We start from the raw sequence: 25395 nt of genomic DNA on the forward strand, positions 1-25395 counted from the left end.
CACACTGGTGGATGAATGAAAGCAAATTAATGTCACATGTTTTTCGTAGTTAGTTCTGGTGTTTGTGTGTAAAGACATGACGCCCTCACAGAAAGCCCGGTATGGACACGAAGCAGCGAGAAACACTAAATGGAAACAAGCAGGTGAGTCAGACTGAATGGATTTTTACAATTAAAATAACTTTTCTTGGTTTTACAATATACAAATGAAGTTGATGAGCTATAACTACATAAGTTTTTAAATATTGTAAACATTTAAATATGAAGTTTTATGGGATATATTGGCGTTAGTAGGGATGATTATAGCTATTTATCCATCCACTGTACCCCCACCCTCCACACACACACACACAGTATGAAAAGCCTGATTCAGTCTTCTGTGACTGGCCACAGCTGGTTCTTTATAAGATGTTTAAGGACATGTTGTTTTCTGTGTCCACTGTGAGCAGCTTTTGTGTGTGTCTGTGTTTTGGTGAAAGAGGGGGGGGGGGGGGGGGGGGGTTGGTCATGTTGGAGGTACAGGGTCTTGTTTCTGTCTGTTGTTCTGTGTCAGGACACAACAACAAAAAAGAAACAAAACCCCCCCACTGAGTAGATGGATAACGTCTCTCTGTCTCCCTCAGTGCCAGAAAGTGAAACGTCAAAGTTGCTGTGTGTCTTTCTAATGCTTCATCAATCATGTAGATTCAGCTGAGCCCTAACCAGGTCAGGCTAGCTTTTGTCGATGTGTGTGTGCGCATGTGTACACATGTGTGTGGGTTTTTAATGACTTAAGGAAGTCTAAATAATTTAACGGGCGGGGCAAGGTGCTTGAGGAATCTCAAATGGCCCTTGCACTCCATGTGATGGAAAACGCTCAAATCTGATCAGCCGGATTTGCTTTCACGCTCACGCGCATACGGCGCCACAAGGATGAGGAGACGGTTTTGTGTTACTTATGAGTTTTCCTTCGTAGACAAGTCTAGAAGAAGCCCACCACTGGTGCAATGACCTCAGCCTTCCCTCCTCCCTCTGCCTCAGCTCCTCCTCCTTTAAGGTGTCCTGGTAGGGCTCATCAGCCATGGCCAATCCTGCCTCACCCACAGGGACATGTCCACAGGTCGCACTTCCCTCCCCCGCCTCCTCACCTCCCACTCTTTCACACTCGCCATGCAGAGGAGAGTGCAGAGCGGCCACATCTGGTCACAGTTGTCCGCCCCTGTGGTGAAAGTACACTACGAAAGGTGCGTTCAGTATTTCTATTAGCCTTTTAATACCATGTAACAAAGGAGGGATGAATAATACATTTTAGAAATGTGGTTTCTATCCCCACAAGGTGACAGTGCTGTTGAACCGCAGGGGTGTGGTGTCCTACGAGCAGCTGCTACTGGATATCTCTGAGGCTTTGGGATTCCCCCGTTGGCATAGAGCCAGGGTCACACGCCTGTACACAACACATGCACGAGAGGTAAGCTCCAACCCTGGCCAGATTCACTTCAAATGCAAAAATGCACAAATGGGCCCCTCTGAACCTCTGACAGTAACATACTGAGGTTGCTGAGGCTGTGGAGCACGAAAAGCCCAAAAATGTATATGCTAATGAGCTTGCCTCTCTTTCTATTATAGGTTAAGGGTATATGTGATTTCTTCCGAGGTGAGGTGGCCTTCCTGGCTCTCGGTAAGGCTCGTCCCGAGTTAAGCAGTGTGCAGGAAGCTCTGGAGGAACTGTTTCCAGATCACTCACATTACCGGGCCGACGCACTGCGGGCCTGGGAGAAGAGACTGCGGCCAGCACCAGATAAAGCTGCTAAGGCTGACAGTGGATATAGTGAGGGGACGGACAATGGCAGGACCAACCAAGACACACATTCAGACGTCAATAATCACACCTGTGCTAACACATCTCCACCAACAGACAAACACCAACAAGAAAACTGTCATTCTGTCGCTCAGAAGCCTTATAAAAAGATTTCATCCAGAAAACCTGCTCACCTTCCCAACCATCTGCAGAGACTATGTGTGAGGGGTAGGGTCAAAGAGCGGCCACCTTCTGTAATTGGACCATTTAAGCATGAGGAGGGTGTCAGCGACACAGATATTCTCTCTCCCACACTGTGTGAAAACTGTTTGGCGAGAAGGGTTAAATATCAGGGACCACAACAGATCAATGCACTCTCTGGGAAGGTCCCTCTTCCTCCCGTGTCAAGAAAGCAAAAAGAAGGTATAGAGCAGGAAGTGAAAAAACTGGAGGTTTATGACAACTCCTCACCTCCTCAGCCAATCAGCAGAGATGAGGAGAAGAGCCTGGTACACAGTTTAAATACAGCTCCAGATGTGGGTGTAAAACACAGTGACACACAGCAAAGGGAAACCTTCGACCTCCCCTCAGACGGCAGCGATGTCACCCTGTCTGACATTGAGCGTTGCTATGAATTCGGTCGTGTGGTTGGGGATGGGAACTTTGCGGTGGTGCAAGAGTGCCGCCGCCGTGACAGTGGCCAAACTCTTGCCATCAAGATAATCGAGCGCTCTAAGCTGATTGGTCGCGAGCACATGATGCAGAACGAGCTCAGCCTTCTGGGCAGTCTGTGTCATCCTCGCATCGTGCGGCTGTTGGCCCACCACCACACACATACACACTCCTACCTGGTGATGGAGCTGGTGAGTGGTGGTGATCTGTTTGAGGCCATCAGCAACAAGGGGAAGTTTTCGGAGCCCGAGGCAGGACTGATGGTGTCAGATGTGAGTGAAGCTCTGAATTACATTCACTGCAAGAGCATCGTCCACAGAGATCTCAAACCGGAGAACCTACTGGTGGGTAACAGACAATTAGTGTTGATCAGTGTTGTTTGTTGCATATTTACCTGTTTCGCCAAAAAATGGGAGCTAGAGAGACCTCCATCTTCTGGACAGCCCAGTCTACTCTGATTGGTCAGCTACATTAGCCTGAGCAGGGACTGTAGCTCTGCTTAAACTGGAGAGACACAGGGGAGAAGAGATTGAGAAAGCATTCTGTTGGACATAAAATTAGTGTGCATCCATCCCACTCTAACATACATTTAGAAATACCTAAAACATGTTACTGGCATACAGGTTGTGGTGTACAATGCATTTTGGATAACATCCTTCTCTCAGACTCCACCATCTAAAGTTTCTCTGTCTGTCTGTGTGGAAGACAAGTTGCCTCGGTTTTGAATGTTTATTTTTGTTCTCTTCTCTCAGATAGAGCAAGTTTCTGGTGGTATCTGCAGGCTTAAACTGGGGGATTTTGGTCTTGCCATGGTTGTAACAGAACCAGTTTTCACCATATGTGGCACACCCACGTATGTAGCCCCAGAGATTCTCTATGAGACAGGTGAGCTCTCTTCATGTCTTTTATATCTGACTTTCAGTTTCATGTTTTCTTTTACTTAAAGGATTTGTTTGTGGTTTATCCCTCAGGTTATGGTGTGGCGGTAGATGTGTGGGCTCTGGGTGTGATTCTCTATATTCTACTGTGTGGCTTTCCCCCATTTCGCAGTAGGGATCGTGACCAGGAAGAGTTATTTCAGCTAATAAAACAAGGACAGCTCCACTTCCCATTCCCTTACTGGGATACCATCTCAGAGGGTGAGATGATTGAAATATGCTGCATGTCACATACATAAAGCTTCACACATAAATACAACATCTGTTTTTTTTTCCTGTTTATAAGCAGAAGCTAGAAGACTGGTCAAAGCTCTGCTTCAGCCAGACACCACAATAAGGCTGACAGCAGAGCAGACCCTCTTGCATCCCTGGGTGAAAGCCATGGCTTCGGTTTGCAGGCAGAGGGCGCTCACTGACAAAACTCAGGAGCTGAGGAGCACAGCAGATACTGGAGCAGAACCAGAAAGTGCCCTGAGAGCAACAGAATCCCCGACAGGCAAAACACCAGGCAGCAAGCGAGAACTCACACTCAGCAGACACAATGAGAGTCAACCTGACATGAACACAGGAGGAACACAAGATGAGAGCAAACTAATACAGTCAAAAGAGACACTGGTATCTCCACATATCAAAGAGCGAACGCCTTTAGAGGCAACATCTGGTCAACATAAAAAAACAGAGCCCACCCCCACAGAGCAGCACAGCAAGCAGGAAATACAGGATCTACATCCCAAACTGCCAAAAGGTGTAGAAACCAATCAGCTAGTTTCCTCTGCACCCCAACGTGAGCCTCCCTCCCACACACAATCAAAACAAAACAGCGAACCTACAGATCCACCATCTCTAAACCCAGCACAGCAGGGGCATTCAATGCATCACAATCCCTCATACCCAGCAACAGCTTCTCCATAAACAGAGAATAATATCTGTCGTCCAAAACAACCCCGCTGACGACCACGTCAAACCACACCACCATCACCTGACGTCATCGTCAGTCTCCTGTTTGTCTGTGTGATTAGATCAGGATCATCGCTTTCACTGTAACAGACAATTCAATTGATTTCTGAGCAGCTGAATCCTTGAATGACCTGCAGTTAAGGTGATTCACTCTCCTGGCGTGAATGTGGCCTGACTGATGAGACATACATCTTGTAAATGCATGGAATCCATTTGTCCTGCAAACATCAATGAATCATGTGATGTGATTAAAGTATGTGTCCATCTAAGGACTGTTAGAGAAGAATGTAGGAAGGTACTGTGTGTAGTGTGTGTGTGGAACTACTGTGCAGTCATGCAAGTCATGTTTAAACTTATGGACATCATGTCTCTTCTCATTTTAGTAAAAGTCAATATCTAGATGTCTGTCCTGTTCTAACTCACAGTGTTCAGTATACAGTCATAAACTACAAAAACACCATCACTGTAATAGTCCTCATTGCATGTTTATTTGTAGATGTTTTGTTCTGGGTTGTCAACAAACTCCTGCCTCTTTGAAAACAAGCAGAGAATCCGCCATCTTTGGCTGTGTTTTAACAAATTACCTCGGTGTAAGATCTGGTAATGGGAGTTACACAACACTGAGGTGTGTGACCACATACCGCTACTGGGTAAATGGTGTGTGTACAGCTGAGGGTAGAATTGCTCCCTTGACATTCCACACAGGCCAAAAACAGGCATATCTCCCTAAGCAATGGGGAGTGGTTAGCCGTGTGACTCCCGATTGCAGACAGCTGACACTCTGACATCCTGCCCCACCCAACCCAAAGCACACAGAGGCACATAACCCCCCATCCATCATGTACACACATGTACCCCCTCCAGGCCTTTTAGGCCACATAAAGATAAAAAGGGTTATATGTGACCTAGTATCTGAGGCCAAGGAGGCTTCAATTGATCACCCTGTTCCCCTAGTTTAATTATTTATGCATCCTTAACATACACAAATGAACTCAAGGTCTATTGCAACCAGTTGTACCACTCTAATAAACTTGCAGCCAGCAAACCAGAGACCCAGAAACAGCTGTTTTTAGTTTTGTTAAAAGTTTTCAGCACAGTGTTGATAATTAGTTAGATTGCTGCATTAAAAATGACCTTTGACCTTCAACTTATACTCAATGTCATACTTTAAGCTACAGAAACTGCTACAGAATCATTCTGTTCGACCACATTTCAACTTGTGTTTAACTATTTTTTAAACTATTTTAACTATTTGAATGATTCAACAATTTCTAAAATGATTTTTGCATTAAAGTGAATGGAGGAGCCCTTTCAACCCATTCAACTTTAAAGGGCTAAAACTCTGCGATAGTTTAACTGACAGACACCATTCAACTTTAAAACACAAAATGTTCAACTACTACTAACTACTATTTTATTCAAATGTTGGCCATCTTGATTGGTCTTTGAACTGGAAGTAGTTTGTCAATCAAGTATTTTTGGGCTGCCTCAAAGTTTAACATTAGTGTGTATTGGGTGGAATGTTGAGAGCCAGAGTGGGTGGAATCTTCAGCAGAGTGGAGAGAGGCTGAGGAGATGCCTAAAAAAAATCTCTCTAACCTGCGCTCAGGCCTGCACCTTCCATCTAACTGGGATCATTTTTATATCAGTTCGAAGGAACTCTTGTTATTCTTCATTCTTCTATTAAGACATAATGTAAAACCAAAAACAGAGAAGCAGAGCAACCATATTTTCTAACTCGCTGAAAATTCCACATCTTTGACATCATAAACATAAAAATGATACTGTGTTGTAGAGCAACATCTTGTGATTCTGACGGTGTCCATATTTTTTCTCTGAAGGCTTCGGTTTGGATAAAAACAGTAATTGTTCGGAGGGTGCAACCCTTATTAAAATACATAGGATTTGCCCTGACATGAGTAAAAGGAGTTTAACAGTCACCTATGTCTCCAACTTAGACAGGCAGGGCTGTTACCATGGTGACAGGCTAACACACGAGAAGCTAACAAAGCAGCCATATTTGTAGTCTTTATCAGACTTTAAGCATTATATTTGTCATATGGATCATCCTTCAGCTGTATACTACTTTTCCACATTCAAATCACACAGCCTGAGCTTCTTTAAGGTCAGTGACTTTTACTGTTTATGTCTTCAGCAGTGTCTGTTTCATATCTTCCTAATATTCAAAGATTTTCTACTTTTCAAAATAAGAGCTTCATCTTTTTAAATTCTTAACCGTGTTTGAGCAAATTAAATTCAGATTGCAGATTCTTCAGCAATTCAGAGCAATCCTTCACATCAGCATTTAAAGCAAGGCTTCAGCTGCAGCAATCAAACTTGCATTTTCTTCAGGAAATGCTTTTTCTAGTGTTATTACGGTGTTATAACACATAGATGTAACTCATTAACAGCCAGACTGTTTAAAGTATAGTGGAGTAGCCTACATTTGTCGCATATCAGGTTTTGGTCACCTTTCAAGTCCTGCCATACACTGACCCGCAGGTGCTTACTACGCATGCGCCTATAAAAACTCTTTAAATACCCCAAGTCATCTGCCACAACAAAACATTCCGCTGTCAGCCAATGCACGGCTGTGTGTGAAGTAGTTACTGGCGAACATAGGCCCTCACAGAAACAGGCAACATATTTACTTGTAAATCTACAACTTCTATTAGCTGCTCCGATCGAGAACCTGCTTGACTAATAGCGAGATTGACCCGGAGTCGTAAGAGGCTGTGCAGGGTGAAGTCGGGGGAGACGGACAGGAAAAAAACAAAGATGGCTGTGTAGCCAGAGAGACAAGTCCCAACAGAACTGTCTCTAACCGCGGCTTTAATCACCGACACGTCCCGTGGGTCCCGTGGACAGCCAGCCGGCACCGGAGCAGGGACGCAGGGAGCAGCCGAGCTGGGCCGCTGGTGCACATCGGTGTAATCTGCTGTCATTGCGAATAACGGCGTCGAGAGTGCAACAACAGCTGAGAGAGCCCGAGTTGTTTTTGTTCTGCCTGGGCAAAGGGAGAGGACTGCTGTGTTTTTGTCAACGTAGCTAGCCGCATAGTCCGCTAGCCTCACTGTAAGTCAACAAAACTAGTCAACATCTCCTTTACCAGATAGTCATAGTTACAATTTGCACATGATCTCGTTATTACACAACCATTGGCTTGTTAAAATCCAAGTTCGTATGAGTAGGGAAGCATTAATAATAAGTTAGCCTGCATTCCTTCCTGACAGCCTGCTTCCAAAACGTTAGCCTAGCCGCCGTTAGCTTGCTGTCAGCTGACCGTTAGCTTGACAGGTTGTAAGCTAGCCCTGAGCTAACCTGCTAATATTTCGGGCTCAGCCTTGTCGGGGCAGGTTCATATTAGACATTTGAAGACAGCCGTCGCCATGTCTTCACTGGAAGAGAGAGACGTGGGCGTTGCGGCCGCCCCTGGCTCCTCCTCGGCCGGCCTGGGGGTCGGGGCTGTGGGGGCAGCGGTGGAGGCTGTGGCCGGGGTCGCAGCCATGCAGGAGGAGGTCGGAATACGACGAGAAGGGCCTGAGCCAGACCAGGACGAGCCACCCAAGAAGAGGGTAAAAATACCTGAGGGGGAGTCAGGAAAGCTGGAGGAGAGACTGTACTCAGTGCTGTGCTGCACCGTGTGCCTAGACTTACCCAAGGCGTCTGTATACCAGGTAAACGTGGTGTCAATCACAAACTTCCCCCATAATCCTAAACTTACTGTCAAACATCAGCAAACCTGCTGAAACCCATAATAGAAGCTCCCCCATGTGCCCCAGCCCCCAATCCCCAGTGTCAACCTGTTGAATGTGTTGGCCAACTCCATTTATTTTTAGTAATATAGGATCCAACACAGGCCCAAGTGTGTATACTGCAAACTGAGCCATGAGGTGAAGAGACCAGACACAGCCATGCTGGTGGTCAGCTGTGCTGGCTCAAGTTGACATTTTCCCCTCTGATAGTCTTCAAAAACACACCCCAAACTCCACACTAGAACTCAACTAGAACCTAAAAGTTAGTTCTCAGCCCTTCCCTTCAACCCTCAACAATATTCTACTAAATGACCTCAGACTACTCCCTTCAATGTCAAGTAATCAACCATTGCTCAGTGCAACCACACTTTATGTTAAACATTTAACAACAGTGGAAACACAACCTCACATTTCTCCATACATAATACCATGCTTATATATCAATAGATGTTTTTTTTAGACTGGTTCAATCACAGTTTATCCCACCAAATTTGTGCATGAAAGGTCAAGAGCTTACTATAGAAGTGCTATTTATCTAATCATCAGTAAAACAGTCCATCCCATTTTGTTATCTCTGATGCATTGTTTTTTGTTTAACCAAATTAAATTAGACTTAATCTAAAATTTCAAATAACATTTCCCCAAATTAGTTTTCTTTTAAACTTTTATTTTGTTTTAATTTGTGCAGAGAAAAAAAACAAAAAGTAGACAACAACAGCACCCATTAATTAAAAAAAAAAACTAAAATTAATACAAAAAGGCACCAGTACAATTCATTCATACAAAACTCTCCTTAAAAAAAGTCTTGGTTCTGAAAGTACTAGCCTTCTTTACCCAGCTCATAAGATTTATGCAAGTAAATAAGATTATTCAGATTTCCAGTTGTTATTGTTATTATTTTAATAATGCCTCACGTGGGGCATTGTTTATCTATGTAGAGTGGGAATATCATTGTTACTTTCAGCCATATATTTACTGAAAGAAGAACCTACTAATTTTGAAGCTGAAAAACATCATTGGCTCTGCTGACATAACCCTGTACTGACAGTATATGTATGTCAATAATAGACAAGTCATAGTCTTTCTAGTTAGTCAACAAGCCAGAGGGCTTAGCTGGACTGACAGGTTTAACACAAGGCAGTGCCAGCCCCCTTTGAAGGGTTTGGTTGAGCAAAAAGTTTAAAATGTGCTTGGTTAAGTGGATTATGTGCTTGGTATTAATCACAGTATCCCCTACATGTATTTTTAGTGGTCCCAGTAAAAACCCCAGAAACAAATTATGGTTACATTTTATTTGTGATACTTTTTATGTTATGTTTATCATGTCTCTCCACATTTAGCATCCTCTAACTGTAATTTTGTCCTCCTTCAAACTGTTCAATCACTGTTTTGATTGAACTTTTTTTTTCTGCTACAGTGTACCAATGGACACCTGATGTGCGCTGGCTGTTTTATCCACCTCCTGGCTGATTCTCGCCTCAAGGAGGAACAGGCCACGTGTCCCAACTGCAGGTAAACTCAGTTTGCACAATAAAGAATAAAAGAATGGCTGTTGTATTTTTGCTTATAGTTAAATACTGGTTCTCTAAAGTAATTAGCAATTTCTACCTCTGCAGTTTTAATAAATTTAGTTTAAGCATGTTTTCCTAAAGTGTCCTAAACATAGTTTTCTTCCAGAAATTCTCTGATGTTTAGACATGACCAGTGTGCTAGTGTAGCTACATCATCCACAAACTTGTTACACTAACATTCCACATATGTTAAATATACCATAGTGATGAGGTATGATTCATAGTTGTGTGTGTTTGTGTAGGTGTGAGATCAGCAAGAACCTGTGCTGCAGAAACCTCGCCGTGGAGAAGGCTGTCAGTGAGTTGCCGACAGAATGTACCTTCTGCCTAAAACAGTTTCCCCGCTCCAGCTTAGAGAGACACCAGAAAGAGGAGTGCCAAGACAGGTACACATCACCCACACACGAACGAACAAAAATACATTTTTTTTCATGCTCTAGTGTACTCATAATCACCAAAATTAGTTCAAAATCAAACAGATGGGAAATTTCGGATGCGGTGAGTTTTTAATGGTGGTCAGCACACTGTCACATGGGTTTAAAGTGGGGAAGATGGAGGAGGGAAACAAAATCCTCATGTGATTACAGTTTACAGCGGGGTTTGTCGTATGTGATGCTCAGGCCCATGTGACGTCCTGTGGGGTTGTTGCCATAGCAACAGGTGACCCTGCTTAGGACAGCAGCAGTGGCAGTGGCGCCTGTGCTCACGTTGCTATGAGAACAGCCGTGGCAGTCACCAGGTGTTTTATCGGTCAGGTCAGGCAGAAAATGATGTCGGTCTCCTGCGAGGAGGTGTTCAAGATGGCGTGCTCATGTAACTCAGGATTTAATGTGCCATAATTACAGCCAGTGATTACAAGTGCAGGTCCTGTAGAAACGCCTGTGTAAGACAAAACTTTGTAGTTCAAAGGGTTTTGATGGCTTTAATTAGTCTTGCTTCACTTGAGAGGCCAACTAGTACCTTTCACATAATTAATACTTTGCTTTACTGTAAGTAACACGCATTCATTGAAAGGCACCTCTATCCACGATGTCACTGATGTGAATCCATGTCTTTCTTTCCTTGAAGTTAGCTCTCAGCGAGCACTTATCATTAGTGCAGCATTAATTAACACCTGTTACCGTCCACAAGTATCATGTGAAGGATCTAATTTATATGAAGCCACATCACTGCTTCCTCTGGGTTAAACTCTTTCTTGCCCTTATGTTGCCAGGGTGACACAATGTAAGTACAAGAGAATCGGATGCCCCTGGCAAGGTCCCTTCCACGAGCTGCCAGCACATGAAAGCGAGTGCTCTCATCCAACTAAGACTGGTGCAGAGCTGATGGGAATATTGGGAGAGATGGACCAGAACCATCGCAGAGACATGCAGCTCTACAACAGCATCTTTAGTCTGCTCTGTTATGAGAAAATCGGCTTTACAGGTACATAAAAAGAAGTTTTATTTATAAGTCAACTAAAACCAAAAGACTCTATATAGTAATTTTCATGACAGTCCATTTTAGTTCAGATCTGCGAAGTTCCCATTTTGAACTCTTCCCTCATTCTTAGAGCCTTTCTCACTTTTTCTCCACTTGCGTGTCCATTCAGAGGTGCAGTTCAGGCCGTACCGCACCGATGACTTCATCACTCGCTTGTACTATGAAACACCGCGCTTCACTGTCCTCAACCAGACGTGGGTGCTGAAAGCCCGCGTAAATGACTCCGAGCGCAACCCCAACCTCTCCTGCAAGCGAACCCTCTCCTTCCAGCTCATCCTCAAGAGCAAGGTACACTGACCATCTATCTGTCCGTGTTTATTTTTAAGTTTACTCGTGTCTTCTTTTTGGGTTTATGAGTCATCACGATATACCAGATCAGGTTTGAGTGTAAAAAGTTGTGACAGGGTAAACCAGACAGAGACATGAGTAGATAAAACTTTGCAGGCATTCATTACTGTTGCCTTGTTTAGATTGATAACTAATAGATTTTTTTTAGCTGGCATTTGTGTGATGAGGAAGTGTGATCTATATTCACCTGCATGTGTTGGCTGCTGTGTTTGCAGGTGAACTCTGCCCTGGAGTGCTCTTTCCTGCTGTTGAAGGGGCCGTACGATGACGTGCGGATCAAGCCTGTCATCCATCACCACTCCTTTAGCAACGACGCCAACGAGACCGACTACGTCCCTTTGCCCATCTCCGACTCGGTGGAATGCAACAAACTGCTGGCCGCCAAAAACATCAACCTTCGCCTGTTCATCTTCCAAGTCCAAAAATAGAGTGTAAGAGGAGAACAGGAGGAGGAGGAGGAGAAGGAAGAGGAAGAAGAAGCAATGTGATGGAAGGCAAGGGTCAGAGAGAGGATGTGATTATTAAGAGACACCACTGAACCATTGATACCTCTTAACACCTACACACATACACACAAATACACATACCTTCACACAGGGTACACGCATCTACAGACACACACTCACACACCACTAATCACACTTACCTCCTTTTACAAGATAGTGAGACCCCTTGCTTGGGAAAGCTGTGAGTTGCTATGGAGATGGGTGGGTATTGATATGGGATGGAGGAGTGGGGTGAAACCTGCAAGAAGTGGGGTTGGGGTTGTGGATCTGGTTTGTGTGTACCTATGGTTTGTAACTGCCTTCTCACCCCTGACGCCCACGGCCAAAGGTAGCACACACACACCAACCAAAGCAGGGTATGCTGGGTGCGTCTGTCGAATGTGTGTGTGTGTGTGTGTTTGCGGGGGAATCAGCCTGAACTCTGCTTGCATGTTGTCCCAAAGACACGTGATAATGTGAAAATGGAGTGACTGATCTTTGGACATGGAGGTGAGGGTGTGTGTGTGCGTGTGTGTCTTCCCCACTGCCCGACAGTTTCCTTCTGTTTTGGCAAATGTTCTGGCATTTTGTGCGTCAGAACATATGAGCGACGGCGTCCCACCCTGACCTACCCCTGCCCCCTTTCTAGCTTTCATCAAGAGGAGAGACGGCCTGGCTGCATGCATATTTTAGTTCTTATTCCCCCACCTGTGGTTATATTTAACCTTGAACACTAATACCATTTTTATTTCTCTTAACCCTGAATATTTAAGTACCTGTGAAGTTTTTTCCTTTTAGAATGGGTTTTAGAGTGTGATCGGCTGCCTACGTGTGAGTGCGAGTGTGTGAGTAATCAGATCATAACTATGAGATTCTATGTCACCACCTGAACAGCAGTACAATCCTCCAGGATATGACAAGCAAGGGCAAATCAAATACTCCCAGATACACCGTGTCAGTTTCTGGTAATTTGGTTACTTTAACATTTGTTGGGAATTTGTATCACCAAAGTGACATTTGTAGTTCTTCCACAGAAGCTTAGCAGTAAAAATCAAATTACCACAAACCAACCGACCTACAGTGTTTGACCATGTAGTATTTCAGTATTAGCGCAATGTTTGGATTAGTATAGAAGAATACATGGTAGATAAAGCATCAATGTCTCAGGGCGATCAGGACTTCTTCATCTGCTCGGAAATCAGCGGCCCTCTCAAGACAATTTTCTTATTTTTGGAGCAGACGTTCAGTGGCGATGGATGGTGTGTTTGTGTGTGTGGTTGGGTGGCAACATGGGGATGGGGGGTTGGGGATGGGGGGTTGGGGATGGGGGGGTGTTTACCTTACCATGGTTGACATATTAGTGTTAGACTTACTTGAACGAAAAAAAGAAAAGATGTTACTTATGTAGATTCTACTGTAAAGCAGATAGATCTCTCTCCTCCTGACCTCTACTTCCTGTATTTCTGTGTTTTAATGCTTTGTCTCTATGCCAGTGGACTCACTCATCTCACTATGGCTGTACATGTGCCTTTTATTAAAGATCATGGAACCTGCTGCTGCCCATGTTTCTGTGCCTGACTGTTAGAAAAGAACAAAAATAGGCCTTGCTCTGCAAAAGCGGTGGTCTGTATAAATTATGCATTCAGAATCGCAGTTATTAAATCTAAATTTAATTTTTCAGCACAGAGAGGATGATGGATATGTTTCATTGAATTTGATAGGAAGAATATGAATCATTTTCAGTACAAAATGAATTACCCGACATCAGAACAATAACACATCGACGTTATTGTGTGTGTATATTGCAGGAGTGTAAAATGTCACAGCAGAAAAACAGCATAGGTGTAAATAAAATCTCCATAATTTCCATTTAGATGCTTCAATTTCAGAGTACCAGCGTGCACACACGTCTGTTTTTTTCAAGCAGGAAAAGGCCCGCAGAGCTAAATGCAAACAGTTTAACGATATTTTTATGTGCAACGTTTTTCACGTTACACAGACCAGATGAATAATCAATAAATTAAGAAAATATTCTGCAGGATTACCTGTGAACATGTCTTTAGCAAATTAGCCACACAAACAAATAATGACACGATGTTAAGCAGAAACGCCGAAGGAAATGTTTCTGGAGGACTTAAAAAGTGATTTCGTCAGTTTATTGAAATGTCAGGGTAAACTGGAGCTAAAACTAAAATAAAGTACAATGAAACGAACACAAAAAATGTGATTAGGATAATAAATCCAACCAAAAAACTTACATTTATTGGCATTTCCAACGAGTAGCAGACTTCAATCGCAGGCCAGCTCAACCAGGTGCGTCACTTTTTACGGTCCGCGGGAAACACGTGTTCAAATTTATGACTTTTTTTTTAAATCGCTTGCTTGTGTCTGTTTTCAACTTGTAGTCCGAATATTACATTTCTTGCTGAACATGCGGAAGGTGTAATGAGCGTTTTTGGGCAGGAGGAGGCGCTAAAATCTCAGAGGAAGCCTTGGAAATGTGTTTTAAAACCAGTTAAAATCTGATTTAACGTCAAAGATACTCAGAAAATCTCTTGCTGTGTGAAAATCTTGTTACTTCACAATAACCAGGACTACCTTCAACTAAGTGTCAATAATGATTAAACACATTCACCACTACTACAGCAGTGGTGAATGTGAGCATTCATCCCAGCAGTTGCTTAACAACCCAAATCTGTATTATCCCACAGCACACATCTAACCCTCAGTGTGTGCTGCTTTGTACCTATTTGTACTTCCTTGTGTATGTATAATTGTCATCATTGCTGCATTATCTTCTTCTGGTTAAGTGGAGTCATCCAGGATAACATAGAAATGTGACCTTGTGAATCCAGCCATAGAGCTTTATTCTCTTCACACAGTGCATTTCCTTAAAACACAATATATAATTTAATATCAATATAAAACTCCATTTGCGTATATAAATTATGCATTCAATACAGCAGCTCTGATATATACTATTAAGCTTTGGTACAGTGGTACATTTATCTCTGTGAGAGAGGATGTGTTGAATGTGAATAGCATATCCAGGGGGCATCAAGGATGATGAGGAGGAGGAGGAAGGTGTGGGTGGGTGGATGAGTGTGAAAAAAGGTGTTTGTGTCATGTGGATACAACATGTGAGTTCACACAGGAACCAGAACCATCATAACTCCGTCAGTACTGTGCACTCCAGGATGGCGCATTGAGGTTGGTGCAGCCGGGAGGAATGCAGCTGCCATGGTGGGTGGGTGCGGGCACCACGCAGCAGTAAGCCGCGTCCCCACCCACCCCATTCACAACTTTACTTTGGGGAAAAGACACTGAAACACCACCCTGCAGAGGGTAAGAGAGAGACAAGGAGGAAGCAAAGTCAGCGCGGTGAACTTGCTATTACAGGCACTTTGTGAACTGCTAAATGCTACATCAGGGTCTTTAACGGGACCCTTGGGTGGTTCTGTGTTTACCTGAACCATGCTACATGGATGAGAGGCAACTGGTGAGTAGGTGCCCAGCACCGCCTGGGGGTGGGAAGACTGCTGCACCCTCACAGCAGGGGCATAACTTCCTGCAAAAACACACATATGAGATTATTAAAAACATATTTGATTACTGCCAAGCCACAAGAGATCCTTTCAGAATAATTAAGAGAATGATGCAGGGTGCATTTTCATACAGCTTATTGTGAGGGCATATTATTTATTTAATCATTAAAAATAAATTAAAAACTTGGATAGGTTTTATTTGATTGATTCAGTGCCTTTACTAAAATCTTTATTGGCAATAAAAAGCATAGTTCTCTTCTTCATCCACTCAGTCCTGTTTCTGATTGTTTTTTGTTCCTTGTGTTGTGTTACACATCAATAAATCTCTGAATTGTAGATGTCAGTGGTGGATTGTGTCTTCTGACTGTGATGAATAGAAGCAGCAGGAAAAGAGACCGGTTCACTGTGAGACCCTCAGACTACATCTCAGACAGTGTAACGGCCCCCTCCTCTACTGCCGCAGCTTGTTTTCTCTCTCTCTCTCACTCATAAACACACATGCACACATTTATGCAGAAAGTACCTGTTGGTTGTGTTGCTTGGCTTTGAATGTGCTGGCTGGGTGAGACTGGCCTACATCCATGCTGAGCTGAGGTAGGGTAATAATACATAGGCACCTGTAGGACATAATGGATGTTGAGTTTAAGTCAGAATATATACACATTACATTAAAAACATATATAGTGGACGTGTGTTCTTACCTGAGGTGAGGGCTGGCAGTAGCTCGAGAGGTTGGGAGGTGGGGGAGGAGGAAGGTGAGGAGCTGCATAGACGTAACCCTGACTGAGAGGGTAGAGGGGCGGTGCTTCGCTTGCTGACTGACAGGTCATATGGCCAAACTGTGTGGGGAGATCTTCAATCTGTGCATTAAGAGAAAGAAGGTCAGCATGTGATCCCATAAAGACAAATGCACACTGTAAATACACCACTGAACCATGCAGAGATACATACTGTTTGGTATGGCTGTGAAGGAGGAGCGGCGTAAGAGAAAGAGGAGTACTGAACCACCTGAGAGACACACCGACACACATAGAGAGACAGATATAATGACACAAACAGTGACAAGTGTGTATGTCAGTGTGAACGTATCTTTAAAACCTTCTACCTGCTGCTGTGGCTGCTGAGGGGGGGAGCCCTGCAGCTGTGTCTGGCTCCTGACTGGCTGCTGACTGTCCGGAGGGTTGTACACAGCAGGGGTTCCGTCAGGGTTGAGAAAAGGCTGCCCTAAGAGGTCCAACATTAAGCATGATAAATGTGTATGTCCTTTCTCAAAAACATGCAAGTGTAGGAGTGAGTGTCTGTGTTTTATACCTGTCTGTGGGTTCACTAATATGCTTCCTGGTGGGATCCCGTTCTCCATGACATAGGCAGAGTTGGGAGCCAGCTCTTCTATGATGGGAGGAGGAGAAGGGTGTGGAGGCAGTCTGAAAAGAGAGATGGAGCCTGAGAAGGAACGAGACAGAGAAGAAATAAAGAGTGAGAACAGAGGTGGCACATCACAGATTCACATTTCAACATCTCAATATGATAATACACAGCACACTCAACATACTGCGCACAGCTCCTCGCTCAGTCTCCATGACGTTTTTTTTTTCCTTTTCTGAATATGTGAAGAAGACTGGAGGTGTTGTGTGAAAATTTACAGCTATGGTGCGAAGATTCGTGGATTGAGTTCAATTTTCACACCAGAAGAACTTCCACTGCCTTTTGTTAATTAGATGCTACTGAATAAAGAACTGATAATTTATAGACAGCGATTTTTTTACCCCCTGAAGTGTAGCGTTGTGATGAAGTGTGTGCATTAAGTTTGCTTGCATACAGGTACAGAGGAGTGAAGTGTTTCACCCCCTGTGTTCACACCTTAAACGTGTGACACAGGAAGCGCTAAAAAGTCATCAAACATTATTCTGAAGTAAAGAGACGCACCTGAACCTCGTGAGTCCCAGCTGTGGCTGACAGGCTGGTGGGGTTTCGGGGCGGGACTTGTCCACTGATAGGAGGAATCAGAGTCGGTGCTGCTCCAAGGTCGGGGGTCGTTGCTATAACGACAGTCGGTCTCAGTGCTACTCTGCCTGCTGCTGCCTGTCCAGCTGGAGCCTGAGCTGTCACGGCTCCCCCTGTGAGGCACATCCAGAATTATCCTACAGCCTTCTTACTGCATGAGAGGCATGCCATTACTGTGAATGACAAAAATGGCTTCCACACCTGCTGATATCTCACACACAATGAGGGACTGAAGTTACATTCTTTCACCAATATTATCTATAAAGACTTTTTCTGCCTGATATAAATCCCAAATCCTGACATGCACAAACAGCTAAAATAAAATCTGGGTCCTGTTCCTGCTGCAGACTGTGCCAGCCGAGCTGACCAGATTAAGATGATAAATGACTGTGCAGACGGAGCTCTACCTGAAGAGCTGCCTTCTCCTCTGGGTCTCAGCATATGGATTGTACTCCTCCACATCCCTGCACACACACACACACACACAGACATATATTAATGTTCTCATCTAAATATAATAAGCTGGGAAAAAAATGATACTGCAGGCAAGGTTACCTGGTTTCTACAGGGGCGCTCTCCTGGGTGCAGAGAGGCTGAAAAAGTACAGCAGGGAAATTAGTATGAATCCTTTCTGTGTCTGTGGCGTATATCTGCCCGTTTTGTCCTCTTTCTCTTGCCTCCTGGTTGAAGATTCGTTCTCGTGCTCTTTGGTACTCCTCCTCTCTTTCCTCCATGGACTTGCTTTGCTTCTCTCGTAAGGGGTGGAGTCGGTTCTGCAGGGAAGAGAAAAGAGAACAGGTCAAATCACTGATAGATGCGATCAGTTGTCAATTATGGAGGAAATTCCTGAAAGGCAGGGACAGACAGACCTGGTTGTCTGAGCTGCTGTCTCTCTTTAAAATAATCTTCCACTGATGGATCTCTTCCGCCTTGTCTTTGTGCACCTTGTCTAGAAAACGCTCCTCTGGTCTTTAATAGACAAACAACAGATATAAGTACACAGAGCATTTATGAGAAAACACACTTAGACTTTGATGCATTAGGTGAGCTTACATGCGTGTGCTGCTAGTCCTGTTGATGATGACAGACTTGCCTGTCTGATCTACATTGTGCTCCATGCCAAAGTAGGCCGCCACCCGATGGACCAGCATACGGTGGTAGGACGACATGTGAGGGAACTTCTTAAAGGGACTGAGAGAGATAGAAACAAGGAAAGATGTGGGTGGAGCAAGAAAAAGACAGAATGAGGGAGCGACAAAACAAAATGAGAAGGAGGGGAGGATAGAATATGAGAGATGGGGAGAAAAACAGAAATTGAGACTAGTTATATTTCATTTCTGGTAGCTCAAACACACCCACACAAGCATAACTGACTCAATATATTGATCAGCACAGTAAATAAGCTGTATGCTGTATAGACAAAATTATAAATGTATGAGCTGAAAATGTTCAGCAAATTTAAAACAATCCCTTCTTCAATAACGGGTACATAGCTCAATGAAAAATCAAGGTTGTGTCCTCTGCTTGATGCCCTCTCCCTTACCTATTGCTAGTAATGAAGTCAATCATGTCCTGCTCCAGTTTAAGCAGCATCATACGCTCCCTGGGATTCCTGTTGAGGGTCTCAACGATAAACTGGTGTAGGTCTATGCCAGTGGAGTCTGTGTACTCCACGCTGGACTCTGTAAGCAGCACATTCAAGGCAGGATGCATCACATTCAACAAAACCACACTGCAATATTAAAGACCCCTCGAGAACTACATCTAAATAGTGGCACAGAATCCTATTTTATTAAATTTTATTTTTATTAGCTTCTTGTTTTTATGAGATTGCACACAAACCTTTGGACAATGAATGTTTCTTTGGATCTGCACCATTCTCCTGCTCTTCCTCTTTACAGGAAGTGCTTTCGTTGTCATGGCAGCTAGATGAGACGTTTGGAGAGGCCTGAAACAGGAGAAAATAGTTTGAGCATTGTGGTGATGATGAGGATGAGAAGAATAGAAAAGATCTTGTGCATTTACATGCATTACCTGTGTTTCCTCGAATGGAGAGGACTCCTCGCAGACAGCATTCCCACGCACTAACTTTCTTCTGGGCTGAAATGCATGCACAAGCAAGCAATATTACAAATTCATAGAGTCCAACACAATCGATATTTCAGTAAGAATGAATAATGAGATGCTGAATTATTTTAGCTTACCTTTACTTTTTTCTTTGGTTGCACCTGGTCACAGTGTTTCTGCCAGTGAGCACACAATTTATTATAATAAAAAGTGTGTGTGTGTGTGTCGGTGGGAATGCATAATTTAAAACATGGTACATCTAACGCTATCTATGTTTATCGTCGCTTACCTGCTGCTCAAGCTTCCCCCTGTCACCGCAACACTCCTCGTCCTCCCTCTGGTTGCAGAGGGGTAGACATGGCGGAGGGGAGGTGCAGCGGATGGCGTCACTTGGCGTCACGTCACAGGGCTTCAGCAGGACATCTGCGCTTTCTACAGCTTCAGTCATCCTTCTGAAAAATACCCACTCTTAGGCTGTCAGCCAAATAATGTCTGCATTTGTATATGTTACTGGTAATTAAAAGATGTCTACGTGCATTTGCAAGCGTCTGCGTGTGTCTGTTGTTTCTACCTATCTGGTGTTGTTTACTGGAGAGCCTCACAGGTGAATGATGAGGTCATATATCCCATGTTCCCACGGGGCAGCCAGAAACGCAATTATCGTCTCCGCCTCTGCTTGCCTTCTCTACTGTTCTTCTCTCTGCCTGCCTCTTACTGGTCAATGGAAAATAGCCTGAAGAGATTGAAAAACACAGGATAAACAACAACGTTAGTGGTCATTGTACAACTGAAACACCACTACACCGTTTCCAACACACACACACACACATCAAACAGCTGCCACGGCATGAAAGCATAGCTGCTGGAAATGACACCAAGTAGCTAAGCTTGTGTGTCTGCGTATGTGTGTTAACCTCTGTCTACCCTTCCCAGATACTCTCCTGGCTTGACAGTTAATTGCTGCTTACACAGAGAATTACTGTAAGTGTGCCTGTGCGTCCGTGATGGTAACATACAGCATAGCCCTGTGCTTGGATGTGGTATTTGCTTGTGTTTTTACATGTGTGTAGCTCATGTGAACGCATGGCTGATGTGTGTGTATTTGAGTGTGTCCTCGAGCTTTTCTTAGAAACAGCAGCTGTGGAGAGCATCATCCGATCCGGCAGCACTGATATTCCCAGAATGCCAAACTGAGTCTCTGATCTCTGTGGTGAGAATATTGCTTAGACCAAAGAGATAGACACACATACAGGAGGAAGTGGAATTCCACCATCTTTTACTAAAGCGCCAACTGTGTTCATTGGGGACACATTCCGCTGTAACACACAGCTCAAGGGGACACTTACTCCTGTAACACCTGGGACAGAAATAACGAGCTCAGAGGATGCAGAGTCCCTTAACATGGTTATTTAACACCTGACTGGAGATAATAGCAGTTTGTGAAAAAACAAAAAGACCTCTGTCAGTCCATGTGCGACCAAAGGGCTGTTTACTGCTTCAGTGAAACAATGTACGTGATTCCATTTGAACAAAAAATATCAATGCAGTAGAGAGAAGCCTGAAATCTTGTCTTGTGTTGCTCTAAGAATTTATCACATTTTCGAGCAAACATTCCGAAAAGTCCATTGCTGGATAATACCAATAAAACAATAAATGTTTTTTTAATGATTTTTAGCTGTATGCATAGCACATCCAATAAGACATGATAACTTGCGAGGCTCCCCCATGCGCCATTGGCGTAGTCCTGCTGAGCTGTCCTTTGGTTTAACACACCAACTTCATGAGCACTGCAGTGTGCCTGACCTCACAGAGGGGAACAACAGTGAAAAAAACATCACTTCTCCTTTAGTTATTACAAAGAAAAACAAAATGGTATTTAATAATTAGAAGCAAGCTTGTGCTGTGAATGTACACTGATATGAGGACAGAGGGGGAAAAGAATGATGTAGAGCTGCAGATGCGCAAGGAAATAAGATGAATGAGAGGCGAGAGAAGCAAGGGATGAAGAGAGATGAGGAAGCAGTCTGTGGGGACTTTAAAGGTGAACAGGGGTGAAGGAAGGCGCTGGAAAAAGAGAGAATTAGTGATAGAAAGACTTGCAGCACAGCCTGTCTCTCTAGGCTTTTTCAGCCGACGGCCGTGTTGAGAGGATTTGAGTGGAGCTACCAGTTTTTGAGCTGAGCGCTGCAGAAGTGGCCGGCCGCCCGGGGAGAAGGTGTGACACGATCATTAGCGTGTGACGGATGGTGGCGGGAGGCAGGGAGCGCCAGTACCCGCTACATCATCATCCATCTGCTGCTCTCCCTGAAGCTCTCCAGCCTCGGGAGCCACTTACTCACCAGGACACCTTTCTTCTCCAGCCAAAAGCTGCCTGGCTCATCTACACTGACATACAGGCAGTCCAAAGGGAAAATATCCAAAAGCGACTCTATGGCCATTGTCAGCTAAACCAAGTTAGATTTAGTCCTTAAGCTCACTATAATCCTGTTTGTAATTAAGACCACTGAAAAATCTGGCTTTGAAGGGGCATGGGTTCCAGTTGCCCATTCAAAACTGATGTCTACCACTCTAGTGTGTAGACCTTGGTCTGTACAATTTGTCTTCTTTAAGGACATATTCATTCTATATTTCTCAAGATTTTTTTTTTAAGAACAAGAAATCATCACCCCCTCTGGTCACAGAGAGGCTGTTGTTTGTGCTTTTGTCTCTGAGGTTGCAGCTGAATCTAAAACAAGATTTCATACACTCTCTCCCTCAGCGCAGGAGCTCATTAGGACACAGTTCAGTGCAGGAATAAAAGAAATAATAGAGCAGGTCCCTCTGATTTAAAATAATAACCGAGAATTTTCAGGAACCTTCAGTGCTTTGTTTATCCGTTGTGTGTAGGGGCTTCGCCTAATTGGGCTGCTTTTGTTGTCCTCCTCGCATTATATAAGGTATATATTTGCTTACCTGCTAAGATATGTATGAATTTATATTGTGTCCCTGCATGGTTTTGTTATCTGCAATTTTAGGTAAGCAGCATTGTCTCACACCCTGTAAGACGAGCAGAAAGTAGGCTACACATGTGAGATTCAGGTTACACCGTCCTGTCGCCAAAACACCTGGCCAGCCACAGGAGTCTTATCACTCAGTGACTTCTTGTGGCTTAGACAGCTGCACTTCTCTGCAGCTGAACGGGGAAATAACCTACAGTACAGTGTACACACACTCAACCAACACAACACAGGGGCAGGAGCTGGTGTTAAAGGGCTACTTCCCCCCAAAAAACAGCCAAGGCGTCTTGTAGCATAGTCTCAAAACAAACAGGTGACATCAAAATGCACTAGGTAGCATCCTGTTGACCCACATAACGGGACGGACCAGTGTCATATCGGGCATGTGCTGATCTACTTTCAGGACTCTCTCTCTCTCTCCCTCTCTCTCGGGTCTTGGAGGGCTGGTGTTTGTTTTGAGTGTGTGTCGCATTACGGTGACCCGGGTTTGAAGCTGACACTATTTTTACACCCGGGGCAGGGAGTGGACCTCCTGCTCCGGGACTTCACCGCGCTGTCAGCGGCATGTGGGGAGCGGAGGATACACAGCAGGAGGCGGAATGTGAACTCAATTACACAAACGCCAAAGAATAAGCGGCGTAAACTCATATTTCTTCACTCAACGCATTCACTAGCTTTTACCACACAAAGACGGAAGTAGATGCTTTGATATTGTTTTATGAAAAATAGCTGACATCATCGTTTAGAGTAATAATTAACAGTATGTTTCCAGTTGCCCGTTTCATTCATCGCCACAGATAGCAGCGCTCCGGGGCGCAGTTAGCTTGTCATTTCTTCAAATTTAACCGTTGAGTTTCCGCTTAATTATTAAAACATCTTAACCCCGCTAACCTTAGATGATTATCTGGTTTGAGTAATATCGTAAAAGTACCAACAAGAGAGAAAGAGGCGTCGGTGACAGCCCGCGGAGTTAATATTAATCTAGCTAATCGAGGGGATGAACAACGTCCGTTAGCTTACCGTCAGGCGCGGATGTCTTCCTGCCTGCGCGTGTTTCTGCCGGTGTGACCCACCGACCGACGGACTGCTGTACTCTCAGCGTCTGTTGACTAGTGAGGTCCGTTGCTCCTCCTCCGCCTTTTGCCTGTCTCTGTCGGAGCAGGAGGAGCAGCCGAGGGGATCAGGGGGAGAGGAGGAGGAGGAGGAAGAGGAGGAGGAGGAGGAGGAGGGCCGACAGCTCTGAACCCTGAGCCACGCGCCCACACACACGCGAGGAATGCACGAGAGCCAAACCCTCAGCAGCCCACTCTTCTCTGTGAGTCCCTGTCTGTCTGTCTGTCTGTCTGTCCCTCCATCTGCATCACATTCCTTCACACCTGAATTCTCCAAAAAAAAGTACAGACAGCAGCCTCTGATACTTTAATCTCTCATTTATTATACACATTTATTTTTAGATGTTATAATAATGAAGCTATCACACCAATCAGCATCCTTCCATCAGCATACACAGTCCCCATACCACATCCCATCAAAATGATCAGAATGATCAAAATATAAGGATTTCATTGAATAAAAGGATAATTCAGCTGGATACCGTGCTGCTCTTCATCATCATGTACGAACACCAGTTTATATTTTCTGCACATATGGCCCTATGGATTGCACAACTAATTAAAAACCTGCCACTGCACTATGTTATACCATTCATTCAAAGCTGTATTTAATTACAGAGACAAGGGCTGCAGCTATAGGCACAGCCTATTGAAGGAGAATAATTAGACAACCTATTATATCAGAGTTTAGTTTTATTAGCCGGATGAATAGTGGATAAATTGCTTGTTAGTCTGTTTAGGGGTATTAGTACTCGGTACCCCTGTGTTTGTTTGCTATAGTAGTGGTGCATACTGTAAAATTTATTAGGAAGAATTCACTGTTACTTTAGCAGAAGTACAGATATTATATCAAAGTGGAGCCTCGCCTCTTGTATGTGCTGACATTGAGTGTATTATGTCCAATCATATCTGAATCTGCCTTCGGTAATCCCTCATAATGCAATATGTTTGTGTGTTTGTAAAATAATGGCCTGTGATCGGATAAATATTACAAGACCTGAGAGCCCTAGATGGCAGGAGCCGGGTGTCTTTCATCTCCATAAGTGTGCTCTTATCACAGAGCCCCTCTGAATCTGAACCACTCAGCCCTCTCTGTCTATGGTTTCACCACAACAGACGCAAGCGATCAGGTGTCTGGTTACTTGGAGGGCATCTTGTTGAATGTTACCAAGCTTTATATATCTATATCACAGCCAGGTCTGTTTTAGAATTAGTGAGGTCATATTGTCTGATCATGTCCAGCCTAGCCTTCCATTGCTGCATTCATTATACAGAATCCAAGCCCAAATAATGAGCCCCAGACCAGCTGTTGACCTTCTCATACAATGTGTACAGCTTTAACTTTAACTTTATTGACTGATAATTTGATTTTATTTAGAAATATGGAACAAAAACCGAAACTGCAGCCTGTTCTCTGTAGAAAAACTGTGTTTATGCCACTGTGCATCCTGTTGTTGTGTGAATAAATAATGTAAAATCTCTCAGCTGTGTCAGGACTTGTGTCTGTGGTAGCTGACAAAAAAATGGATTCCCATGTGAGTCAGGTGTCATGGTCCCAAGTGTCAGCCTGACATTACACCCCTCAAAAACACACACACATATCAGATTCAACTTTTCTGAGTTGCCTTTGTTTGTGTGTCACATCTTGCAGGTAATGTTGAAAAAAAAGGACCAAACAGGTGACTCA

At 44.0% G+C, this 25395-nt stretch overlaps 3 protein-coding genes across 5 annotated transcripts; 2 read left to right on the forward strand and 1 right to left on the reverse strand.

Moving 5' to 3' along the window:
* Positions 1 to 9: 9 nt before the first annotated feature.
* Positions 10 to 4694, forward strand: dclk3 (doublecortin-like kinase 3). Of its 2 annotated transcripts, none has more exons than XM_028423904.1 (7): positions 10 to 143; positions 1020 to 1222; positions 1315 to 1446; positions 1605 to 2792; positions 3201 to 3333; positions 3420 to 3587; positions 3673 to 4694. In XM_028423904.1, exons 1-7 carry the CDS (start codon positions 77 to 79, stop codon positions 4296 to 4298), a joined length of 2517 nt encoding a protein of 838 aa, XP_028279705.1. In that variant the 5' UTR covers positions 10 to 76; the 3' UTR covers positions 4299 to 4694. The 2 variants fall into 2 exon arrangements, with proteins under 2 accessions (XP_028279705.1, XP_028279713.1); XM_028423912.1 differs by having other exon boundaries at positions 3676 to 4694.
* Positions 4695 to 6903: 2209 nt separating this feature from the next.
* zftraf1 (zinc finger TRAF-type containing 1) lies at positions 6904 to 11962 on the forward strand. Of its 2 annotated transcripts, XM_028423953.1 has the most exons (7): positions 6904 to 7418; positions 7686 to 8020; positions 9516 to 9610; positions 9912 to 10055; positions 10883 to 11094; positions 11261 to 11439; positions 11715 to 11927. In XM_028423953.1, exons 2-7 carry the CDS (start codon positions 7733 to 7735, stop codon positions 11925 to 11927), a joined length of 1131 nt encoding a protein of 376 aa, XP_028279754.1. In that variant the 5' UTR covers positions 6904 to 7418; positions 7686 to 7732. The 2 variants fall into 2 exon arrangements, with proteins under 2 accessions (XP_028279754.1, XP_028279763.1); XM_028423962.1 differs by lacking the exon at positions 6904 to 7418 and having other exon boundaries at positions 7733 to 8020; positions 11715 to 11962.
* A 2860-nt stretch (positions 11963 to 14822) lies between these two features.
* Positions 14823 to 23833, reverse strand: arpp21 (cAMP-regulated phosphoprotein, 21). Its single transcript, XM_028423926.1, has 20 exons — positions 23617 to 23833; positions 20172 to 20333; positions 19890 to 20052; positions 19738 to 19776; positions 19568 to 19633; positions 19376 to 19481; positions 19077 to 19215; positions 18587 to 18724; positions 18403 to 18502; positions 18211 to 18306; positions 18089 to 18126; positions 17941 to 17997; positions 17456 to 17646; positions 16841 to 16972; positions 16635 to 16753; positions 16481 to 16537; positions 16231 to 16389; positions 16053 to 16146; positions 15452 to 15552; positions 14823 to 15320 (listed from the first exon to the last, which is right to left on the reverse strand). The coding sequence occupies exons 3-20, from the start codon at positions 20046 to 20048 to the stop codon at positions 15162 to 15164; spliced, it is 1950 nt and encodes a 649-aa protein (XP_028279727.1). The 5' UTR covers positions 20049 to 20052; positions 20172 to 20333; positions 23617 to 23833; the 3' UTR covers positions 14823 to 15161.
* Positions 23834 to 25395: the final 1562 nt, after the last annotated feature.

Source organism: Parambassis ranga, chromosome 2, assembly GCF_900634625.1.
Source record: "Parambassis ranga chromosome 2, fParRan2.1, whole genome shotgun sequence".
Lineage (NCBI taxonomy): Eukaryota > Metazoa > Chordata > Actinopteri > Ambassidae > Parambassis > Parambassis ranga.